At 37.4% G+C, this 18,822-nt stretch overlaps 2 protein-coding genes across 4 annotated transcripts; one reads left to right on the forward strand and one right to left on the reverse strand.

Annotated features, from left to right (window-relative positions):
* Positions 1-575: 575 nt before the first annotated feature.
* LOC129264422 (sperm-associated microtubule inner protein 10-like) lies at positions 576-5,282 on the reverse strand. 2 transcript variants are annotated; one of them, XR_010294222.1, is made up of 4 exons: positions 4,952-5,282; positions 3,376-3,469; positions 1,749-2,795; positions 1,199-1,345 (listed from the first exon to the last, which is right to left on the reverse strand). XR_010294222.1 is itself a non-coding variant. In XM_064102678.1 (3 exons), exons 1-3 carry the CDS (start codon positions 4,987-4,989, stop codon positions 2,562-2,564), a joined length of 366 nt encoding a protein of 121 aa, XP_063958748.1. In that variant the 5' UTR covers positions 4,990-5,127; the 3' UTR covers positions 576-2,561. The 2 variants fall into 2 exon arrangements, 1 of the variants encoding a protein (XP_063958748.1); XM_064102678.1 differs by having other exon boundaries at positions 576-2,795; positions 4,952-5,127.
* Positions 5,283-7,917: 2,635 nt separating this feature from the next.
* Positions 7,918-17,999, forward strand: LOC129264421 (small ribosomal subunit protein uS12m-like). Of its 2 annotated transcripts, XM_064102680.1 has the most exons (4): positions 7,946-7,995; positions 8,157-8,318; positions 14,855-14,949; positions 16,096-17,999. In XM_064102680.1, exons 3-4 carry the CDS (start codon positions 14,871-14,873, stop codon positions 16,506-16,508), a joined length of 492 nt encoding a protein of 163 aa, XP_063958750.1. In that variant the 5' UTR covers positions 7,946-7,995; positions 8,157-8,318; positions 14,855-14,870; the 3' UTR covers positions 16,509-17,999. The 2 variants fall into 2 exon arrangements, with proteins under 2 accessions (XP_063958749.1, XP_063958750.1); XM_064102679.1 differs by having other exon boundaries at positions 7,918-8,318.
* The last annotated feature ends 823 nt before the right edge of the window (positions 18,000-18,822 follow it).

Genomic DNA, 18,822 nt, shown 5'->3' on the forward strand with positions numbered 1-18,822 from the left:
TTATGAGTGCAATAGACAAAATACTTCATGAGGTGAAAGATGAAATGATCCATCATTCATTTCATCTTTCACCGAATGAAGTAATGAATGAAGTAATTTGTCCATTGCACGAATGATAAGAACATTCATTATTTGGTTTATATGACACCTAAAAATAGATTCTATTTCATATGAAATGTATGAATTTCGATGCAAAATAATTATGTGAATGCAGTGCGAGCTCGGTCTGTTGATTGTCACGTACAATCAACATGCGCGCGTGCAGTGGACAAAATCGTATGGATCCAAAATTGCACGGTTGATGACGTCATTGTAAAATGGTCTGAATGATCGATATCAAACAACCAATCAAATGGCAAGGATCTGTCTAGGTGTCATATAAATATCATTATCAAGCATACCGATAACAATCCCAACCTGTATTACTGTTAAAAATCTTTTGTACTGAATACACCTTTCCCTCTTTCAATTCACCCCTTTTTTAATAGCTTTCACTTGTTTTTTCTGTTTGTTTTCTTTAAAAAAAAAGTATTTCATACAATCCACTCTTTAGAAAGTGAGAAACTACACAGATGTCATTGTTTTATTCTTTTAATATTGCTCAACTATACATGTATATTTATGTAAAAAAAAATCATTATGTTGAAATGCTATATATAACTTTAATCTACTCCTAATCTCTTCCCATTCTTCTTCCTGACATTACTTCTTTTGTATACATTGCTCTCTTCATCCCCCTTCCCTTTATATATTTTAATATACATGTACATTTTTTTATCATTATTTATCTGTTTGTATTTAGAAATTTTATTCTGTACAAATTCATGTAATTCAGCCCTTGGCTGCAGATTTAATTTTATCATAAATAAATACCATTTATCCATCTATCTATCTATCTATCTTTCCTGATGAAGCCCTATGGGCGAAAATTTGATCAACTTTTCTATCTACGGTTGTTTTATTCACCTTGTATTTTGCTTTATATTACCACAACCGACGCAGGACCTTCATTTATATTCTTATCTATCTATCTACAGTATCTATAAATATATCAATCATCAAAAGTGAATTTATCATGTACTGCTGAAAGTGTCTGAAATTGATAGTCTGGCTGTAAAGATTCTTTGTATATGCTCCGATATCTAAGAACATGATTCATAGTGGTGTTTGCATAGCCTACATTACATTGATAATGAACTGCTATGAAAGTCCAAAGGGAATCTCAAATTAAATTGCAAAATCTGCTGTTTACTAAAACTAACTAATATACCATTAACATATTTTCCTATACAGCTAAACGGCAGGCATAGATTTAGACAGGTGTTAATTTTCAACCAAGTTAAAGCTACATTACAACAAGTGAAACACCTCTGGTAATCTCGCCTGCATTGTGCGATTCGTATAGCACCATTGCTGACTTTGAAAACGACTACGATGAATAACTATTCAAAAAACACCATTCATACTAAGTTAATTTACCATAAATGACTTTTGACATTGATGATGCAAAATTATCAGTGTTACTCGATTATTGCAATTCCAAGTTTCATGCAATAGATCCATTTACATTCAGAATTATGATGACATTTTAAAAAAAATACCCCCAAATAGTCAGTTCATTGACCTTTGACCTTGGTCATGTGACTTGAAACTCAGGCAGGATATTCAGTAATATTTGATTACCCTTATGGCCAAGTTTCATGAACTAGGTCCATACACTTTCTAACTTAAACTGTCATTTCAAAAACTTCGGAAAAACCGGTGCCTATTGTCTCGCTCTGCTATGCAGGCGAGGCAAAAACCAGAAGAAAAATGTCGTCAAAGTTTCTTAGATGCTGACTTTCTTACAGTACTACATGTATGTCTTCCTATTCCTCCAAGACCAAGGGAAATGAATGTTTTTTACCTTTTTATAAAGCCTGCTTAATCTTTGTGCCCCTTGCCTGGGTGAATGACCACAATAAAAAAACGTGGCTTGATAAGTGATGTAATAATTAGCATAGTCAATCGTGCACACTCAGAACAGTAGGATTACTGGATAGCCATTTTACGTACTGGAGTACATGGAAGATAAGTCTATGACATCACATATGAGGCCAATTGGAAGTCTCCACGGGTAGAGTGATTACCAATATTTACAACTTTTAAAAATTCATAACCGTCTGATTGTTTGTCCGATATTGTTCAAACTTTCACCTAAAAACTTTTCTGATTTTTCATTTTCCTCTAAAAACAAGTTTTTATTTGGATTGAATTCCCCTCATAAGAGATTATACATAATAATCATAGATACGAGTGTAGGCATACACATCATACAAAAAAATATGTCGAGTGCTTCAAATGTAAAATATGATGACCACTGACTATCGGTATATAATTTCAAAGAATGCTACAAACATGGTCATTGTACATAGTCAAAACTATAGAAATAAATACAAACTCGATTTGTCGAAAATAAAAAGAACCACGTCATCAGGAAACTTAACATAAAGTGTCCATGTGATGAAAGATAAGTTCATATTGCTATCCAATTGTGCAAATGTCTCTATTTTGTTGATATATCATTGATAGTCATGTCCTGGTACCGGTACACTGTCCTTGCGAAACATAAGACTGCTCTGGTACTTAGACTGAGCCGTGTGGAACTCTGGCCTAAGAGCATCGTAACGTTCCAAGACTGGATGCTTGGACTCCACCCTTGCTCTTGGCTCGACTTCGTTCATGCGTTCCCGTTTGTCCAGGAAAAGACTTTCATCGTGTGGGCCTTTAGGAATGATGCCACTCATTTCGCAGTTCTGTTGAATCAAATGCAGAAAAAATATTCTTCATGACATGAATCAGAAAAATATACAGCTAAAGTAATGTACAATATTGGAATAATGTGAGAGTCTGGAGGTGTAGAAAATAGATCTCGTGAAAATAAAGCCAGTAACGAACTCAAAATATGAAAATAGAAAGTATTGGATGATGAAATGAATCGTTGATTGCACTGTTTGTCTGGTTTTCCTTCCCCTTTCCTTTCGAGGCCTGTTTCAATTTCAAGCTCTAAGCTTAAGATGGAGGTCTCCCACATTCCAAAATGTATTATGTTGATATGTATATTTTTTTCTGCTATTTGTTTTAATAATATAGAAAAAAAGAGAAATTCATTAGGTATAGATATATTTCAAGTAGATTGTTAGAATGTACGTATGCATATGTTATTCTTTATGTCATTTGCTTCTAGGTTATATGCTGAGAAAAGATGATTGTTATTAGAATGTGGAAATAAATAAATCAAATCAAATTTACAGAATCACATATCATTCTATATGTAAATGATTTGGTTTCATTAGTAAGTTACATGTAAACACAAAAGTTGTATGATTCACTTACCATAACAAGCAATTCTCTGTTTTTCATATCATTCTTCCACTCTGGTACATATCTTCTTGGGATTACAGGATGTAACTTTGAAAATCTAGGAATGCTGGTAGAAAATGAAAATGGAAAGAAAATATTTAATACAATTTCAGTTTGCGTAGTATTTGAAATAAAAAATATAAGTCAATATCAACTTAGCTGGTTCTCACTGCTCTTCCTCAGCATGTCCATGAAAGCAGAATTGTCTTGTACTGTATTGTCAGAGCTTTGAGCTTTCTGAAAGTAACAAACTGCACCTTAACAATAACAGCTCGTTATTTATTACTTAGTCAATCCTGCCTGGTTCTACTGTTTATCAGTTTACTCAAGTCAAGGACCATCATCACTCATATGGAACATTTAATTACCATGCATAGGAATCTCTTGTATAGTTGGACTCAAATTTAGCCCTTGGTTTATGAAGATTGAAGATGTAATTAAACCTTAAATTGTTTAGCTTAAAACTGCGATAAGTACAACTGCAGTCTCAAACTTGCAAAACCATTCAATAGAACATTTTAAAATGTTTAAAAGGTCCTAACAGATGGAATTCATCTGTCTAATTAACAGTTAGTGTACTGTTTCATGCAGCCCACTCACTGACTGAATATCACCCAAGTTAGCTTTTTTTTTAATTTGACATTTTATTATAATTTCTATTGTCAATTTATAATAGCTGTAGAATTTGTGTGCGCTACCTGTATTACGTTAGAATTATAATTTCTATATCATGCACCTAGCCTATAATCTAGGCGGAGACTGCAGCTGTCTTTGCTGTTATACTGAACGCAAGCGATACGTCTGATGTGGCAGACTACAATCTGCGAAGCAGTCACCACCTATACACTCCCGTTTTGCTTTGGATGTTTTTTATTATCGACAATGAAATGACGCCAGTTTTTCGTACGTTGGAAAGAAGAAGGTAAGTCATGAGACATGACATCACTTTTCATCCAAAATGGAGAGTATGAAAACACGCAACTTGTGTGACGCAAGAAACTTTGGATTATGCTGCCGATAAACTCGGCATTCCTAAAAATATAATTTACAATTCCAAGACCTTCAAGAATCTGCCATTTGTAGCTTTATTGACGACGGGAGGGATATATTTGTTGATGTTGCTTTTTTACACTAACAGTAACAATATGGAAAAGCCCAATCTAAATACCAGCCAATCGATATCAATTATCATTTCAAAGACAAAGACAAAGTTGTTGCAGACAAAATTGCCTTAGCTTTGTTCGTGAAATGGAAATTGCTGATTTGTCACCAATCTTCCTATCTCGGAAGAATGGTCCTAGGGACGTTCCTACGTAAAACTAAAAAAGTAACTATCGCTCATCTCGATGGTCATGAATTTTGAAACAGGCCCCTGGTCCATTGAGCGCCTGTCCGCGCCAAGCGCCAGCCCGCGCCCGGGATCCGCCGGCCAGCAATGGCATGGCATGGCGGCATAGCCAGACTCCAGAGCAGAGCCAGAGGCTTTTGGCACATCTGGACGTCCAGATCCAGCGCGCAACGCCAAATTTCAAAATAAATAATACGGTACCTCTGATAGCTTGTTCCATCCTGCTTCTTTTCTGCCATGACAATGTGATTTCTAAAATTTATTTTAACCCCGACGGCTGTGTTAATTTCAAAGACTGTTTTGGGTCGTGCAGCGTGGCTGGCATGAACGTTACGATTGTAAACAAACTAAACGCGGCGCCCGCGACGTACGTTGTCATGGATGAGGTCAAAGTTCATCGATAGGTGCGTGCGCGTACGTCTCCTCAAAGATACTACAAGGGGAAGATCGGACACTTCGGCAATTTTTTGAAACGCTCGATTTTCTTCATGAGGAAGGGCGCCAAAGCCCTGTGTACGAGAGGCTTAGGGTTAGTTTTTTTAGATAACCGTTACAGAGTGGACAAAAGCATACTTTTGGGTACACAGTTTCCTTATGAACCAACTTTCTATTTCAGAAGGTGAGCCACCCCAACCAGCTGTACCAGGTTCGTCCTCACCTGTTGCCATGGCAACGGATTATAACTTATCTTCCCCTGTATATGGTAAAATAAACATGGTATTGATTACCTAACTTATTGATTTAAAGTTTCAATTCTAGATGCAAATGAAATTTACAAATATTTAAGCTCATCAAAATAGTTATAATAATTATGTCCGTTGCCATATGGTAACGGCTTATTTTCAACCCAGAAAAAAAATGCGAATTTTTCATTTAAAAAACATGTAGAATCTGACTTTTCTTTCATTTATCAAAACTTTAGGGTGTTTAACATAAAGTTTTTGTTGCAAAATGCGTAAATACCATATTAAGCCGTCGCTATGCAACAAAATAACATCTGCAAAAAATGACGTAATCTGCAGGTTAATGGCCCTTATATTTAATTTGGAAAACATAATTATTACAGTAACTGTTTATTAGAATTACATTGGTGTTGCCTTGGTACTATAGAATTCAATAACAAAATGTTGCATATGTCCTGTTCAGTGGCGTAGCTAAGATTTTTTCCGGGGGGGGGGGGCACTGGGGGGTCCTTGCTTTTTTCGATCAGTGTGTGTATGTGTCAAAAGGGCGGATCCGACTTTCGCCAATAGGGGACAGGGCCCGAAATTATCTTCACCTATATTTTCCCTGATCAGTCACTTCTTAACTTAATTATTATATAAAACAACATAAATATTAAAAAATATAATGAAAGCTCGATGTCCGAGCTGAATTGTATATTGACTTCAAAACTTGATATTTTAAGCTCCTTATCAGCCTATTGAGCAAGATATAAATATCATCGAACAGATTATTCTGGCGCGAAGCGTAAGCGAAAATCTTATGAAAGATTTGGGTTTTTTTTGCTAGTCTTCCCCTCACATTATTTTATTCACTCGTCTTCCTCCTCTTCTTTTTTTCCTTCTGTCTTTCTCCTTCTTTTCCTTTTTTTTGGCTCCGCCATTTTTATCAGGAGGGGGGCAAACCAAATCTCAGGGGGCACGTGCCCCCAGGCCCCCACCCCACTGGTCCTGTTGCCTAGTAACTGCTAATTATCCGCAGAAAAGTACAAACTTTGATTTAAAAAAAAAACATGTAGTATCACATTTTTCTTTAATTTCCCCTATATTTTAGGGTGCACATGCAGTTACGGTTGCTAAATGTATAAATACCAATTAGGCTTAGGCTTTGTCATGGCAACCAAATAACATGGTAAACAAGATAATGGTGGAAAATACCATAAAATGACCTTGAATACATGTATATATTATGCATAAGGTTTGACCCAGTCATTTCATTTTGAAAACAAATTACAGTAAAAATTAGTTAAGTAAAATGGTAAATATTGATGTTGTCTTGGTGACGCTGATAAATGATAATGTTGCAAATGAACCGTTGCCATGACAAAGGCATTTCCCCCAGAAACTGAATGCAAATTTTGACAAAAGTATGTAGAATATTATTTTTTTTTCATTTCCTTTTATTTGAGGGTGACGAACATGAATATGCTTGTTGCTATTGCCATGGCAACCAGATATGACCCGTTTGCTCAAACCCTTGGGTGTTTTTTTTATGTTTGTAGGTAAAAAAGTGGAGGATCGAGGATCGTCCAAAGGGCCGGGGGTGGACACAAAGCAACCAACCTTTGTTAAATATGTTATGCCAAGCCAAAACCATTTAAAACACCCACACTGCCCACTTTCTTATACATCTATTCACCCAGTGACGACTTTAAAAAATACATATTGCTATTGTATCTTTTAATGAAAAAGCCCCCCCCCCCCTCACCCGCTCCATTTTTTTTTGGGGGGGTCACATTTTTATCCAGGCGCCCCCTCCACCATGGATCTGCCAGGGTAAAGATGTGAGTATATAGACATGATGTGACTACAATAATATGACTAGCTCGTCGACAGCTTTTGAAAAATAACTAGAAATAGGCGCTAACTGGGCCCCTGGCCGGGGGCAAAATAATGAAGTTAATTGAGCTTGTTAGGGACCGCCCCCCCCCCCTCAGCTGCCATGATAGATTATCCTTCAACTATGGGCTGTGTATTTAATTGTATATGAGCGAAAGACTACCCATGGGGATGGGAAAGGGTTGGGGGCGATGCCCGATCGTTGCATTAATATTGTGCAAATATTTATGTCCATCAGTTCCATAAAGCATGTAATGTAAATTGATTCAAATTTGATAAGTTTGTAACGCCCCCCCCCCCAAAAAAAAAAAAAAATCCTTATAAAATCATAAATGAATATATTTCAGATGTTTCTTGGAAATGAAAAAATTGAATTATCCCCTTTTGCCGCCCCTTTACCCCCTCCATCATTTCCCCATATGTCTTGTACACAGCAGCGTGCCGACTTGCGCAAGTTTACTTACTCAACGCTGTAGGACGCCCTTCCCCATGAACGAAATTCGGCGTTTCATTACGAGCCATTGAGTGTCCGATCTTCCCATGATACGTCTTTAGCTAGCTCTGCCGCGCGCTCCTTGTACCCACTGAACTGGAAATACGTATCTTTGGCAATATGGGGCCGATTGCACGAAGCGTCTTCGCAAGGACCGTCTTTCGTGTCGCCAATTTCTTATGATGCGCCATGTGAAACGCATTTCAAATAAATTATCTGCAAACATATTTTATTCTTCATTTATAATAATAAAAATATTTGTTTATAAAATGATGTGATATCTCATGAAATTGTATGAAATTTGATTTAAAAGCAAGCTAACGAATTTTATTTTTTAAATCATAAATTTCAGAAACACCCCGCTTATACTAAGTTATACTAGCGCATCATAAAAGATGGGCGACACGAAGGACGGTCCTTTGAAAGACCCTTTCGTGCAATCGGCCCATGGCTGCTGAGCTAGCTATATCTAAATTGCTGCACGATCGAGCTTACTTCAGAAAAGAAGACGGAGGTAAACAATTTTTCGTTCTTTTCCTTTATAATTTGGCGAGACTTAACGTACATAATCTGTCTGTTTTAGATTTAAGTTAAACTTAAAGATTTACAACTACCCCGGTATATTTTGAGAGAATTTTACTGAAAATATGCCGTACCGGTATGTTCTTAATATAAATAACGATTAACATAACGGTAACCTAACCCACGCTGCCCCGACCCGGGCCCGTTCGTATAACATACCTCGCAATACGTGTGAGTGGCCCCGGGCCAGGCCAGGCAGGGAGCTAGAGCTCCGGCCGGCGAAGCGGTCCGGAACCCAGGACTCGTCCGTGTAATTAGGCAGCGGGTACTCTCCAAAATGGGGTAGCACCCCAAAGGCCCAAATAAAAGGGGAAGAAATACATTATGCACTTACAGGTACTGGTACCGTACCTCGATTACGTACTGTACTACTGTCTGTACCGGTATATCATGGTCTTAATGAAGGTGTATCGTGACAGAATCCTGACATCTATGGAAGCAGGAGACCGTCAAAAACACGGATATACGTCGTGTCGTAATGCAATTTACTACACGACGTAAATAATTACGTCGTGTAGCAATTCGAATTACTACACAACGTAAATAATTACGTAGCCGTAGTGTAGTAGCCTAATTCGAATTACTACACGACGCAATTCCGTATTACTGTCCAACGAATTAATGTCATGACGTTAAATGAATTAGTGTCGCTACATCAAATAATTAAGGTCGTGTAGTTATTCAAATTACTACACGACGTAAATAATTACGTCGTGTAGTAATTCCAATTACTACACTACCTAAAGTAAAGAATTACGTTGTGTAGTAAATAATTACTACACGACGTAATTCCGAATTACTGCTCAACGATTTAATGTCATGACGTTAAATGAATTAGTGTAGTGACGTTAAATCAACCAATGAGATCGTTCGTTATATGAGCGCAATGCTAAGAGCTGAGACTACAGAGTATTGTACCGGAACGTACCGGCAGGAAGTTAGTTGGATATTCAATATTCAAACTGTGAAGTTGGTTTGATATTTAGGTTCGATATTCAAACGCCTGTGAAACCGGACCAATATTCGTTATTCAAATATTATGGGTTTTGAAAGCTAAGGGGTTTAACAGGTGCAGCACCTCTCGGGCAACCATAACAACTCTGGCTTGCCAAAGTACGAGGACATTTAGGGGACAAACGTCAGTGAATAAAAGGGCATGAAATTTTTATTTTTTGATTTTATTTTCGAGGGGCCCCCTGGGATATCCCGACGGCCTAGCCGGGGTAACCACGTATCCTAACTTGTAGAACTCGACTCGGGCAACCATATAAACACTAGCTTGACCCGGTGCATGCACATTTAGGGGGCTCAAATTAACAAAATTAAAGGAATAAAGGGCTATTTATCGCATTTTGTTTATTTAAAAAAAATGTCAATGGCCCCCCAGGAATATCCCGACGGCCTAGCCGGGGTAACCACGTATCTTAGCTTGTAGAACTTGAATCGATTACCCGGCGCATGCACATTAATAGGGGGCTAAAATTAACAGAATTAACGGCATATTTCAAGCATGGTGAACCACGGTTCTGATATTCCTTGGTGCCGCCAGTGGGTAGAGTAAAAAAACAAGGAAAGAGAGAATACATAATAGGAGAGAGAGAAGCGAAAGGGAGAGATTGGAAAGAAAAAGGAGGGGGAACGGGAGAGAAAGAGAAGGGAGAACGGAGGGGTCATATCATTGTATGAACAGGATGTTTTATGATTGTGCCCCGAGCATTAGGGCGAAGCTCAATGCGTGATAAGAACAAAAAGAGGGGACACACAATGGCGCATGCAGCAAAAATTTGCTTAATAATAAGTCTCGAGCCAACGAGAAAAAAAATCACCTTTAACTTAGTGACCAAAATTGTTAGGAGCTAAATGCCAACGGTGAATGGATGAGAAAATTTTCAAAATTTAAAGAACAAAAAACAGTTTTGGAGAATTATGACAACGTTTACTATACTTTTTTTTTCTCAAAATTTTGGGGGCGGGGGGCAACTCACTGGGGCCTCCTCCTTTGGTGCCGCCACTGGTCTGGGGCGGAGCCCCCGGAACCTCTTGACATTTTTAAACATTGCAGATGACAATTTTTCTATCGCACGGGTAAATACACCTCATATTATTTTAAGTTCAACGCAGTTGCGGATCGATAATAAACGAAATATGTTGCATGAGGCAGCACAACATAGCAAATGCAGAAAAATTTGTAAAGGTCGCCAGCGAGCGAAGCGAGCCAGAAAATTTCGGCCTTTTAAAATGATTTTGAAATTGAATTCTAATTACGTTATAGTCGCTTTGGAAATTTAGCCAATCAATCAATAGCTTTGAAATTACTGACGCGATATCGTCTAAAAGAGACATTTTAGTTCATGAAACGTTTATTTTTTAGGGGTATAACTCCTTGTTGATTAATTGAATTGAAGGCTACACATGCAAAAGAAAATGTCTCCTGAGAATCATTCGAAGATTAGAGGAGCTTTATACTCATATTTTATATTTTGACAATACGTTTTCTATCAATATACGCCCCCATCTTTTTTCCAAGAAATGACGATCTACAATAACAGACGGCTAAGGATATTCATTCGACCCAACCCATTCTCATTTTTTTGTGTAAGCTGATTACAAATAGAGTATGTATATTAATGATAAGATTGATTTTAGAAACAAAGAATGGGCAACCACTGAACATATTTTGTGCGAATAAAAGAAAAATACATGTATCACTCAGCTTTCGGAACTAATTTAGTGGCGGACAAATTAGGACTGAGTATAATAGATGAATAAGATCTGCTCATGAGATGCTTTACCGAGTTGCCCCCTAAATGTGCATGCGCCGGGTCAAGCTAGTGTTTATCTGGTTGCCCGAGTCGAGTTCCGGGGTCGAGTTCTACAAGTTAGGATACGTGGTTACCCCGGCTATGCCGTCGGGATATTCCTGGGAGCCCCTTGACATTTTTTTTAAAATAAACAAAATGCGATAAATAGCCCTTTATTCCTTTAATTTTGTTAATTTGAGCCCCCTAAATGTGCATGCACCGGGTCAAGCTAGTGTTTATATGGTTGCCCGAGTCGAGTTCTACAAGTTAGGATACGTGGTTACCCCGGCTAGGCCGTCGGGATATCCCAGGGGGCCCCTCGAAAATAAAATCAAAAAATAAAAATTTCATGCCCTTTTATTCACTGACGTTTGTCCCCTAAATGTCCTCGTACTTGGGCAAGCCAGTGTTGTTATGGTTGCCCGAGAGGTGCTGCACCTGTTAAACCCCTTAGCTTTCAAAACCCATAATATTTGAATAACGAATATTGGTCCGGTTTCACAGGCGTTTGAATATCGAACCTAAATATCAAACCAACTTCACAGTTTGAATATCGAACATCCAACTAACTTCCTGCTGGTACGTTCCGGTACAATACTCTGTAGTCTCAGCTCTTCGCATTGCGCTCATATAACGAACGATCTCATTGGTTGATTTAACGTCACTACACTAATTCATTTAACGTCATGACGTTAAATCGTTGAGCAGTAATCCGGAATTACGTCATGTAGTAATTATTTACTACACGACGTAATTCTTTAGGTAGTGTAGTAATTGGAATTACTACACGACGTAATTATTTACGTCGTGTAGTTATTCGAATTGCTACACGACCTCAATTATTTAATGTAGCGACACTAATTCATTTAACGTCATGACATTAAATCGTTGGGCAGAAATTCGGAATTGCGTCGTGTAGTAATTCGAATTACTACACAACGTAAATGATTATGTTGTGTGGTATTTCGAATTACCACACGACGTAATTATTTACGTCGTGTAGTAAATTGAATTACGACACGACGTATATCCGTGTTTTTGACGGTCTCCTGCTTCCATAGACATCGAGGCACAAACTGGACCATCATTTATAAAATTAAAAAGGAAAAGTTCTGTCAGTGACTGACAGTGTCCTTGTCAGTCCATTCGTTCTACTTCTTTGTCTTTCAAAAGGGAAAAAAAAAAGTCAAAATGGCTAATCACTACCGAGAACAAACGCGACATGGAGGTCTAACTTTTTTTTTTGAGGGTCCAGTTTGTGCCTCAATCAGGGAAATCAGGGAAAATTATTTTACTTTTTTTTTATAAGTCGAAAGCACGGTACCGTATGGCGTTAGGCACTAAGGGCACTAGTATTCAACCCGTATGGAGAGCTCGAGAGTTTCCTCAAATATATAATATGGAATTTACCTTAATTTCAGACCTGTCTTAACTCTTATTTCCAAGAGCAAATGCTTGTTATTCTTTTTGCGTTAATTTTTTCTTCAACCCGTCAACTGTGTGCGCGGGCGATCGAATTATACGGCGATGGTTTTGGCACTAATATTCAACCTGTTGGCACTAGTATTCAACCTAGCGATGAAAGATGGCCCTGTCTCTCAATCTGCCCTTGTCCCATCCGACTATGGACTAGACCATTTGAGATGAGACCAAACAAGGAATTCGTCAAAGCCAGAGACTTACATAGATCTAGATCTAGTTTAGCAATCTAAACCATTTTGAGATTCGCTATCTATCATCACTAGGTTGAATACTAGTGCAATTCAGTGCAAAAGGTCATCGCCACATAATTCGATTCTCCGCGCATACCGTCGACAGATTGATAAAGAAAATACTGACAACAGATTACCCTGGAAATAAAAAAAGTTATGAAATTAAGATAAATTCCCTATTTCTAGATATTTGGGGAAATTTGTCCAAATCTTTGAATTATGCCGGGTTGAATACTAGTGCCCATACGGTAGTCAGTCAGACTCTGTCTCTGTTATATTTTGTTGCATATCAAAACAACATCCATTGAATGACTGGTTATGATGGTACTAATTAAAATAGTGTTACATTATTGTAATGTAACCAATTTTTATTCCAATCCCCAATCCGATTTTCCCCTTTTTTCTACATTTTTCCGAACTCCGATTTTTGACGAGTGGGAAAAAAATCGGATTAGAAAAACAAAACCTATGTTTGCCGTCAAAATGCGCTGATGATTTGTTTTGATCTCGGACAAAAGCGGTGGAAGGAAAAGAAGATAAAGGAGAAGAAAAGTATGATTTGTTTGATCTCCGATATTAGCGGAAAGGGAGGAGGAGGAGAAGATGATGATTTGTTTTCATCTCCGACGTAAGTGGAGGAAGAAGATGATGATGATTTGTTTTGTTCTCTGACATAATCGGGTAAGAAGAAAAACAACAAGAAGATGATGATATGTTTTGATCTTAAGTGGAGGCAAATAGAATTTAGTTGTCGCTGACTATGCGTCCTCTAAGAGTTTAGGATTACCTCCGCCATCACCACGATGTTGTAGAGAAGGTGAATATCATCATAAACAACTTCGGATGCATCATCATTATCTTCTTTTCCTTCCTCCGATTATGTCGGAGATCAAAACAAATCATCTTCTTCCTCCGCTTTTGTCGGAGATCAAAACAAAGTCTGTCATCAGTATAGCTTGCAGCATTTGTCCACGTGCCGGCCACCCACAGATATTAATGTATTTTTTTGTTTTTGAATATCTGTCGATCCGATATCCGAACCGATTTTGATTCAAGGAGCCAAACTTCCGAACCGAACTCCGATCCCGTTAGTGCTCTAACTTACAATATTACCTCAGGTGATGGATCGTGTAAGCTCCACTTCACCTCATTACCACTACACGTTACACAAACTGTCAGGATCAATCCATCAATTGACACATCGATTCACAAAGGTTGGATTATTTGAACACTGTTTCACTCCATGTCCATGCTTCTAGTATCTGTATAAAAATCAGTGATTTGAAGCCCTTTATAAATTTACAGCCAATTCGAAAAGTTCGCTTCCGCTATCCCAAGTATCGCCGTAGCCGCCGGCCACGCATTTTTGCGATTGTGATGTTTTTTAATCAGCAGTGAGTTTATAACATGTGAAGATATGGGCTTCAAATCACTGATTTTATACTGATATAGTAGCATGGACATGGAACAAAAAAAGGGCTGGTTTCTCAAAATGTTTTTTTCAAGGTACCATCTTTCATATTGCCAATTTATTGTAATATGCTGTATGAGATGACTTGTAATTCATTATTGCCCTAAACTATTCATAAAAAGAACACTTTATGACATTTTGTAGATCTATAGATCTGTTGAAAATACATAATCTCAAAAGGGGTTTAAGAAAATCATGAATGACATGTAAAAAGGTTGATAAGATTTATACAAACTGATGTGTCCTACAGTGCCGCATTATATTAGCATAATGAAAGAGGGTGTTTGCCAAGGCTTTCTTTTGAAACTCGGTTCAGATTTCTATGTGAAAAGAAAAGGCTTCTAGGTTCAAGGAAACTAATTTAGCTATAGATCAGAGGCCATAGTTACTTTTTATTGTTCATTCTGCCATGCACTTATTAATTTTTTACTGAATCATCTTTGTTTGTTATCAATGTTTTGCATTTTTCATTTTGTTTTAATAGATCAGTCTTCACAATCATGTTTGAGATTTTGACCAAAATGAGACCACTTCTTTCATCTGCTTGCCGGTTGTGTCACCACCATTCTCCAGTCCAAGGTAAGTTAGTTTGACCCGTCTTCAACAGAGATTTTAAAAATCCTGGATGAGATAAATTTTCTTGAATTTTATTTATCTCATCCAGAGATAAAACTTTTGGATCTAGCTCATGAAACATCGACATAAGGGTAATCAATTATGAATGATTGTTTTGCACATGTCTTAGGTCACATAATCATGGTCAAAGGTCATTTTTGGTGAATGGTTTGTGTTTTCTTCTGTGAATGATTATTCATTAGCTGTTTTCAGAGGCAGCACTGCTGCTATATCGAATTGTGTAATGCAGGCGAGACTGCCAGAGGCGTTCCACTTGTTACAGATTTGACAATAAGGACCCTCTTGTTAGAACACAAAATGTTGAAACAATGATAATTAAACTGGTTCAGGGAGGAATAAAACTTTGTTTCACCTGATAACAAGGAGAAAATTTGAATATTCCATTTGATAAATACAAAAGAAATAGTAAGTGGATGATGTCATCAGGCCACTCATTGCATACCGACCAGGATGTGAATATAACTTTTACGTGAAATTCAGCAAAACTTTGAAATGTCATAACTTTCTTATTTTACATCAGATTTTGATGAAATTTTCAGTGTTATGCTTGTTGGATTTTTCTATTTTGATTCAAACCAACTTTTTGCTGGGGTGGTCTTGTCCTTTAAAATTATCAGAGAGTTTGTTCCATAGTTGAGGGTCTGCATATTGAAATGCTCTTTGCCCATAGGATAGTGTGGATAGTTTAAGAGGGACAAAAACTTTCTGTAACTTGAATGTACCTGCCTTTTGGGGTCAAACTCATTGAAAGGCTGTATGTGTTGTAAGTGAGGGGCCAATTTTTGCTGACATTCAAGTGCCACTACAAGAAGTTTGAATATCAAAGCGCAAGTCAGGATTTGTAAGCGCCTCCTATGTTGACAGGTTGGAATTATGCTCCCCAGGATGTGGAGAATGTGCACACATTTGGTGTGGTTAAGACTGACTGAATGCAGTCACTAGGGTGTAAGTGCCATCTAAATATCAATGTAGTTGCATAATTTATATCCAGTTGTGATTATTCTTCCCACAACTAGTAAGATTAATTAGAATAAATGAATAAGATTCGTATACACATTATTTCATGTTATTTCTTCCCCCAAACTACAGGAACATCTTTCTTTGGATCAATAGCCAGCTCAATACAGGGCTCTATATTCCAGCCCACCCTTCAAACAGTGCGAAGCATCACCATCAATCAGCTCCATAGAAGAGGACCGCTGCGCAAGAAACCCAACCCCAATAAGACATTTGCAATGGACATGCGTCCCCAAATGAAGGGGGTGGTACTGAAGACCTTGATTCGTAAGCCTAAGAAACCCAATTCAGCCAACAGGAAGTGCGCCAAGGTGAGGCTAAGCAATGGTCGAGAGGTAGTGGCCTTTATCCCGGGAGAAGGCCATAATCTTCAAGAACATAACATTGTCTTGGTGGAAGGTGGCAGGACGCAAGACTTGCCTGGTGTCAAACATACCGTCATCAGGGGGAAATATGACTGTGGACATGTCGTCAAGAGGAAATGAACTCTGGATTCATTGTAAAACAATGTTTCGCACCATGTGTTGAATGTTGGATCAAGTTTTAGCTTCAGCAGAAAGATCAGCAGTAATATATCGGGTACATCTTGACAGTTCCTAGGCCTGCAGTGAAGGTTATTTCATACATTGTGTTCTTATTATCCTTAACATCGAATGCAGTGTGTATTGGGTCTTCCAACCTTGAAAATGGAAACATCAATTTATTCAAGATGAGACTCAATTTAGAATTATTAATGTATGAGAAGTTATGTGAGGGGTTTATGTTGATTTCTCATAAATTGCAATGTCATCTGTCACATGTTTTTATTGATCTATCAATTAAAAACCTGAAATATCTATAATAATGATAATAAAAGAATAAAGGTGTTATTTTATAAAGCGCGCACACTGTCGAAGACGCTCGTGGTGCTAGCCCAGCAACACCTCCTTCAGGTGCCCGAAACATTTTTATTACTGATTTTTTTTTTTTTTTTTTTTCCTTAGCTAGTTTCATGTGTGAAACTCTTTTTTTAATAAGAGGGCGGGGGGGGGGGGGGGTCGAAACATACATAATTAAAACAATTGTCTGCTTGCTGCCATTTATCGTATAGCTACCAGCCTACCAATACTACATGAAAGTTAAAATCTGAAAGTGGTTGTATTAAAAAAAAAAAATTCACTAATACGTAAAAAAATGAATCAGCTTCAACTCAGAATACATTTAATAAAAATAGGGAAAGATGACCTGTTCTTGAATAATCTGAAGAAAAGAACCATTTACAGTTAATACATATACAAATACATGACTTACGAATCTTTGCAAGTTCAGGACCCTTCCCCACTTTCAAAGGCATTATGCAATTACAGACCTGGATTCATATTCCATCAATCTGGTATGGACCATTTGACTCTAAAAAGCGGGGCGGCCTTAGTACCCCCTGCTCTGTGGCCCCCATTACAGAAGGCATCGTGAACCTTTTTTTTTTCTTAATCAATGGCGATTTGATGAACGTTCATACATGTAGAGGTCATTACGTGCTCAGGATGATATCTTATTCTGTCTGTTATTTTTTTCTTTTGTTTGTCTAGAAGTGTTTTACACAAAATAATTTCTTGAAATGGTGATGACCTCTAATTGTCAGGCACTTCACTGTACAGTGAAGGAAAGCAAGGATTCATACAAGTCTCAATCTGTCTCAATCAGTGTTGATATTGTACAAGGTTTGTAATAATTAGTTTTACCCAAGCTTATCTGAGATTATGCTGAACCACAAAATAGCATGAAAATATTCTTGGGCATCAGTGCAGAGGGTTAATTTCGTTTTTTTTTTTTTGGGGGGGGGGGTGGTGGCATCTATTGTTGCATCCCACCCCCCGCCAAGGAAAATACATGGTCTCAAACTGCTTTGTAATAATCTGTAAATTTATGTTTAAAAATTCCTATATTTCATTGTAAACAAGTGAAAAGGAACAAAATATAAATACAAATATACCACACATTGTTGTTTGTATTGTTATGATAGTAGTGTGATAATTGAAACCAAAAGAGCATTGATCAAAGAAAGAGAGGGAAAGAGAGAGAGGAGATAGTGAGAGGGGGACACCCATTTGAATTTAAAAATTCAAAACCATATCTTGTTACAGTACAAATGTGGTTTATATATATATGTATATATATATTTCTATATATATTTATGTATCTTTCTTTCTATATCTTTATATATATATACAGTGCGTCCCACAAAAAACGAAACCGAGATTTATCGATGATTTATCATAACTTAATCGCAAATACAATAGACAAATGACCTACCATTTTAAAGCTTAAAATCTCTTCTTTCATCTGATATTACTTAGATTATTTCTCATTCACGCATGAGTGAGCAAAAACAATTTGAAAAGGGGATACCAAAAGTCACTTGGCGGGCCGTATCTGGGTTTTAAAAAGAAAACCACATTTCTAAAAAGTTCAATATCTGCTCTTTAATTTGATACCTCAATTACAGAAAATGGTCAAGAAATAACAAAGTTCTCGTTATTTGAAATAAGGCTTGAATTTCAATAATTTCATGAAATGAAGAGGTTTTAGAGGCTAGCGTTCAAACTCACTCGACACTCCGTTTTGTTGACGATCAGCCATGCATTAATTCTTTTGTTACCGTGCGATAGCTTCAGTGGGAAACCGGTGAAAACACGTTTATTTAATGAAATTATGGAAATACAAGCATTGTTTCGAGGGATCATAACTTTTTTACTACTTGACCATTTTCTGTGATTTAGGTATCAAAGAAAAGAGAAGATATCGAACTTTTTAGTCATG

Source organism: Lytechinus pictus, chromosome 7 (assembly GCF_037042905.1).
Source record: "Lytechinus pictus isolate F3 Inbred chromosome 7, Lp3.0, whole genome shotgun sequence".
NCBI classification, from domain to species: domain Eukaryota; kingdom Metazoa; phylum Echinodermata; class Echinoidea; order Temnopleuroida; family Toxopneustidae; genus Lytechinus; species Lytechinus pictus.

What these genes read in the sequence shown, in the direction of transcription:
- LOC129264422 (XM_064102678.1), bottom strand. Translation starts at nt 4,989, where the DNA reads ATGGCAGAAAAGAAGCAGGATGGAACAAGCTATCAGAG. An exon ending in GATGGAACAAGCTATCAGAG is followed by an intron (nt 3,470 to 4,951) that starts GTACCGTATTAT and finishes ATTTTCTACCAG; the next exon opens with CATTCCTAGATTTTCAAAGT. An exon ending in ACAGAGAATTGCTTGTTATG is followed by an intron (nt 2,796 to 3,375) that starts GTAAGTGAATCA and finishes TTGATTCAACAG; the next exon opens with AACTGCGAAATGAGTGGCAT.
- LOC129264421 (XM_064102679.1), top strand. Translation starts at nt 14,871, where the DNA reads ATGTTTGAGATTTTGACCAAAATGAGACCACTTCTTTCATCTGCTTGC. An exon ending in CCACCATTCTCCAGTCCAAG is followed by an intron (nt 14,950 to 16,095) that starts GTAAGTTAGTTT and finishes CCCAAACTACAG; the next exon opens with GAACATCTTTCTTTGGATCA.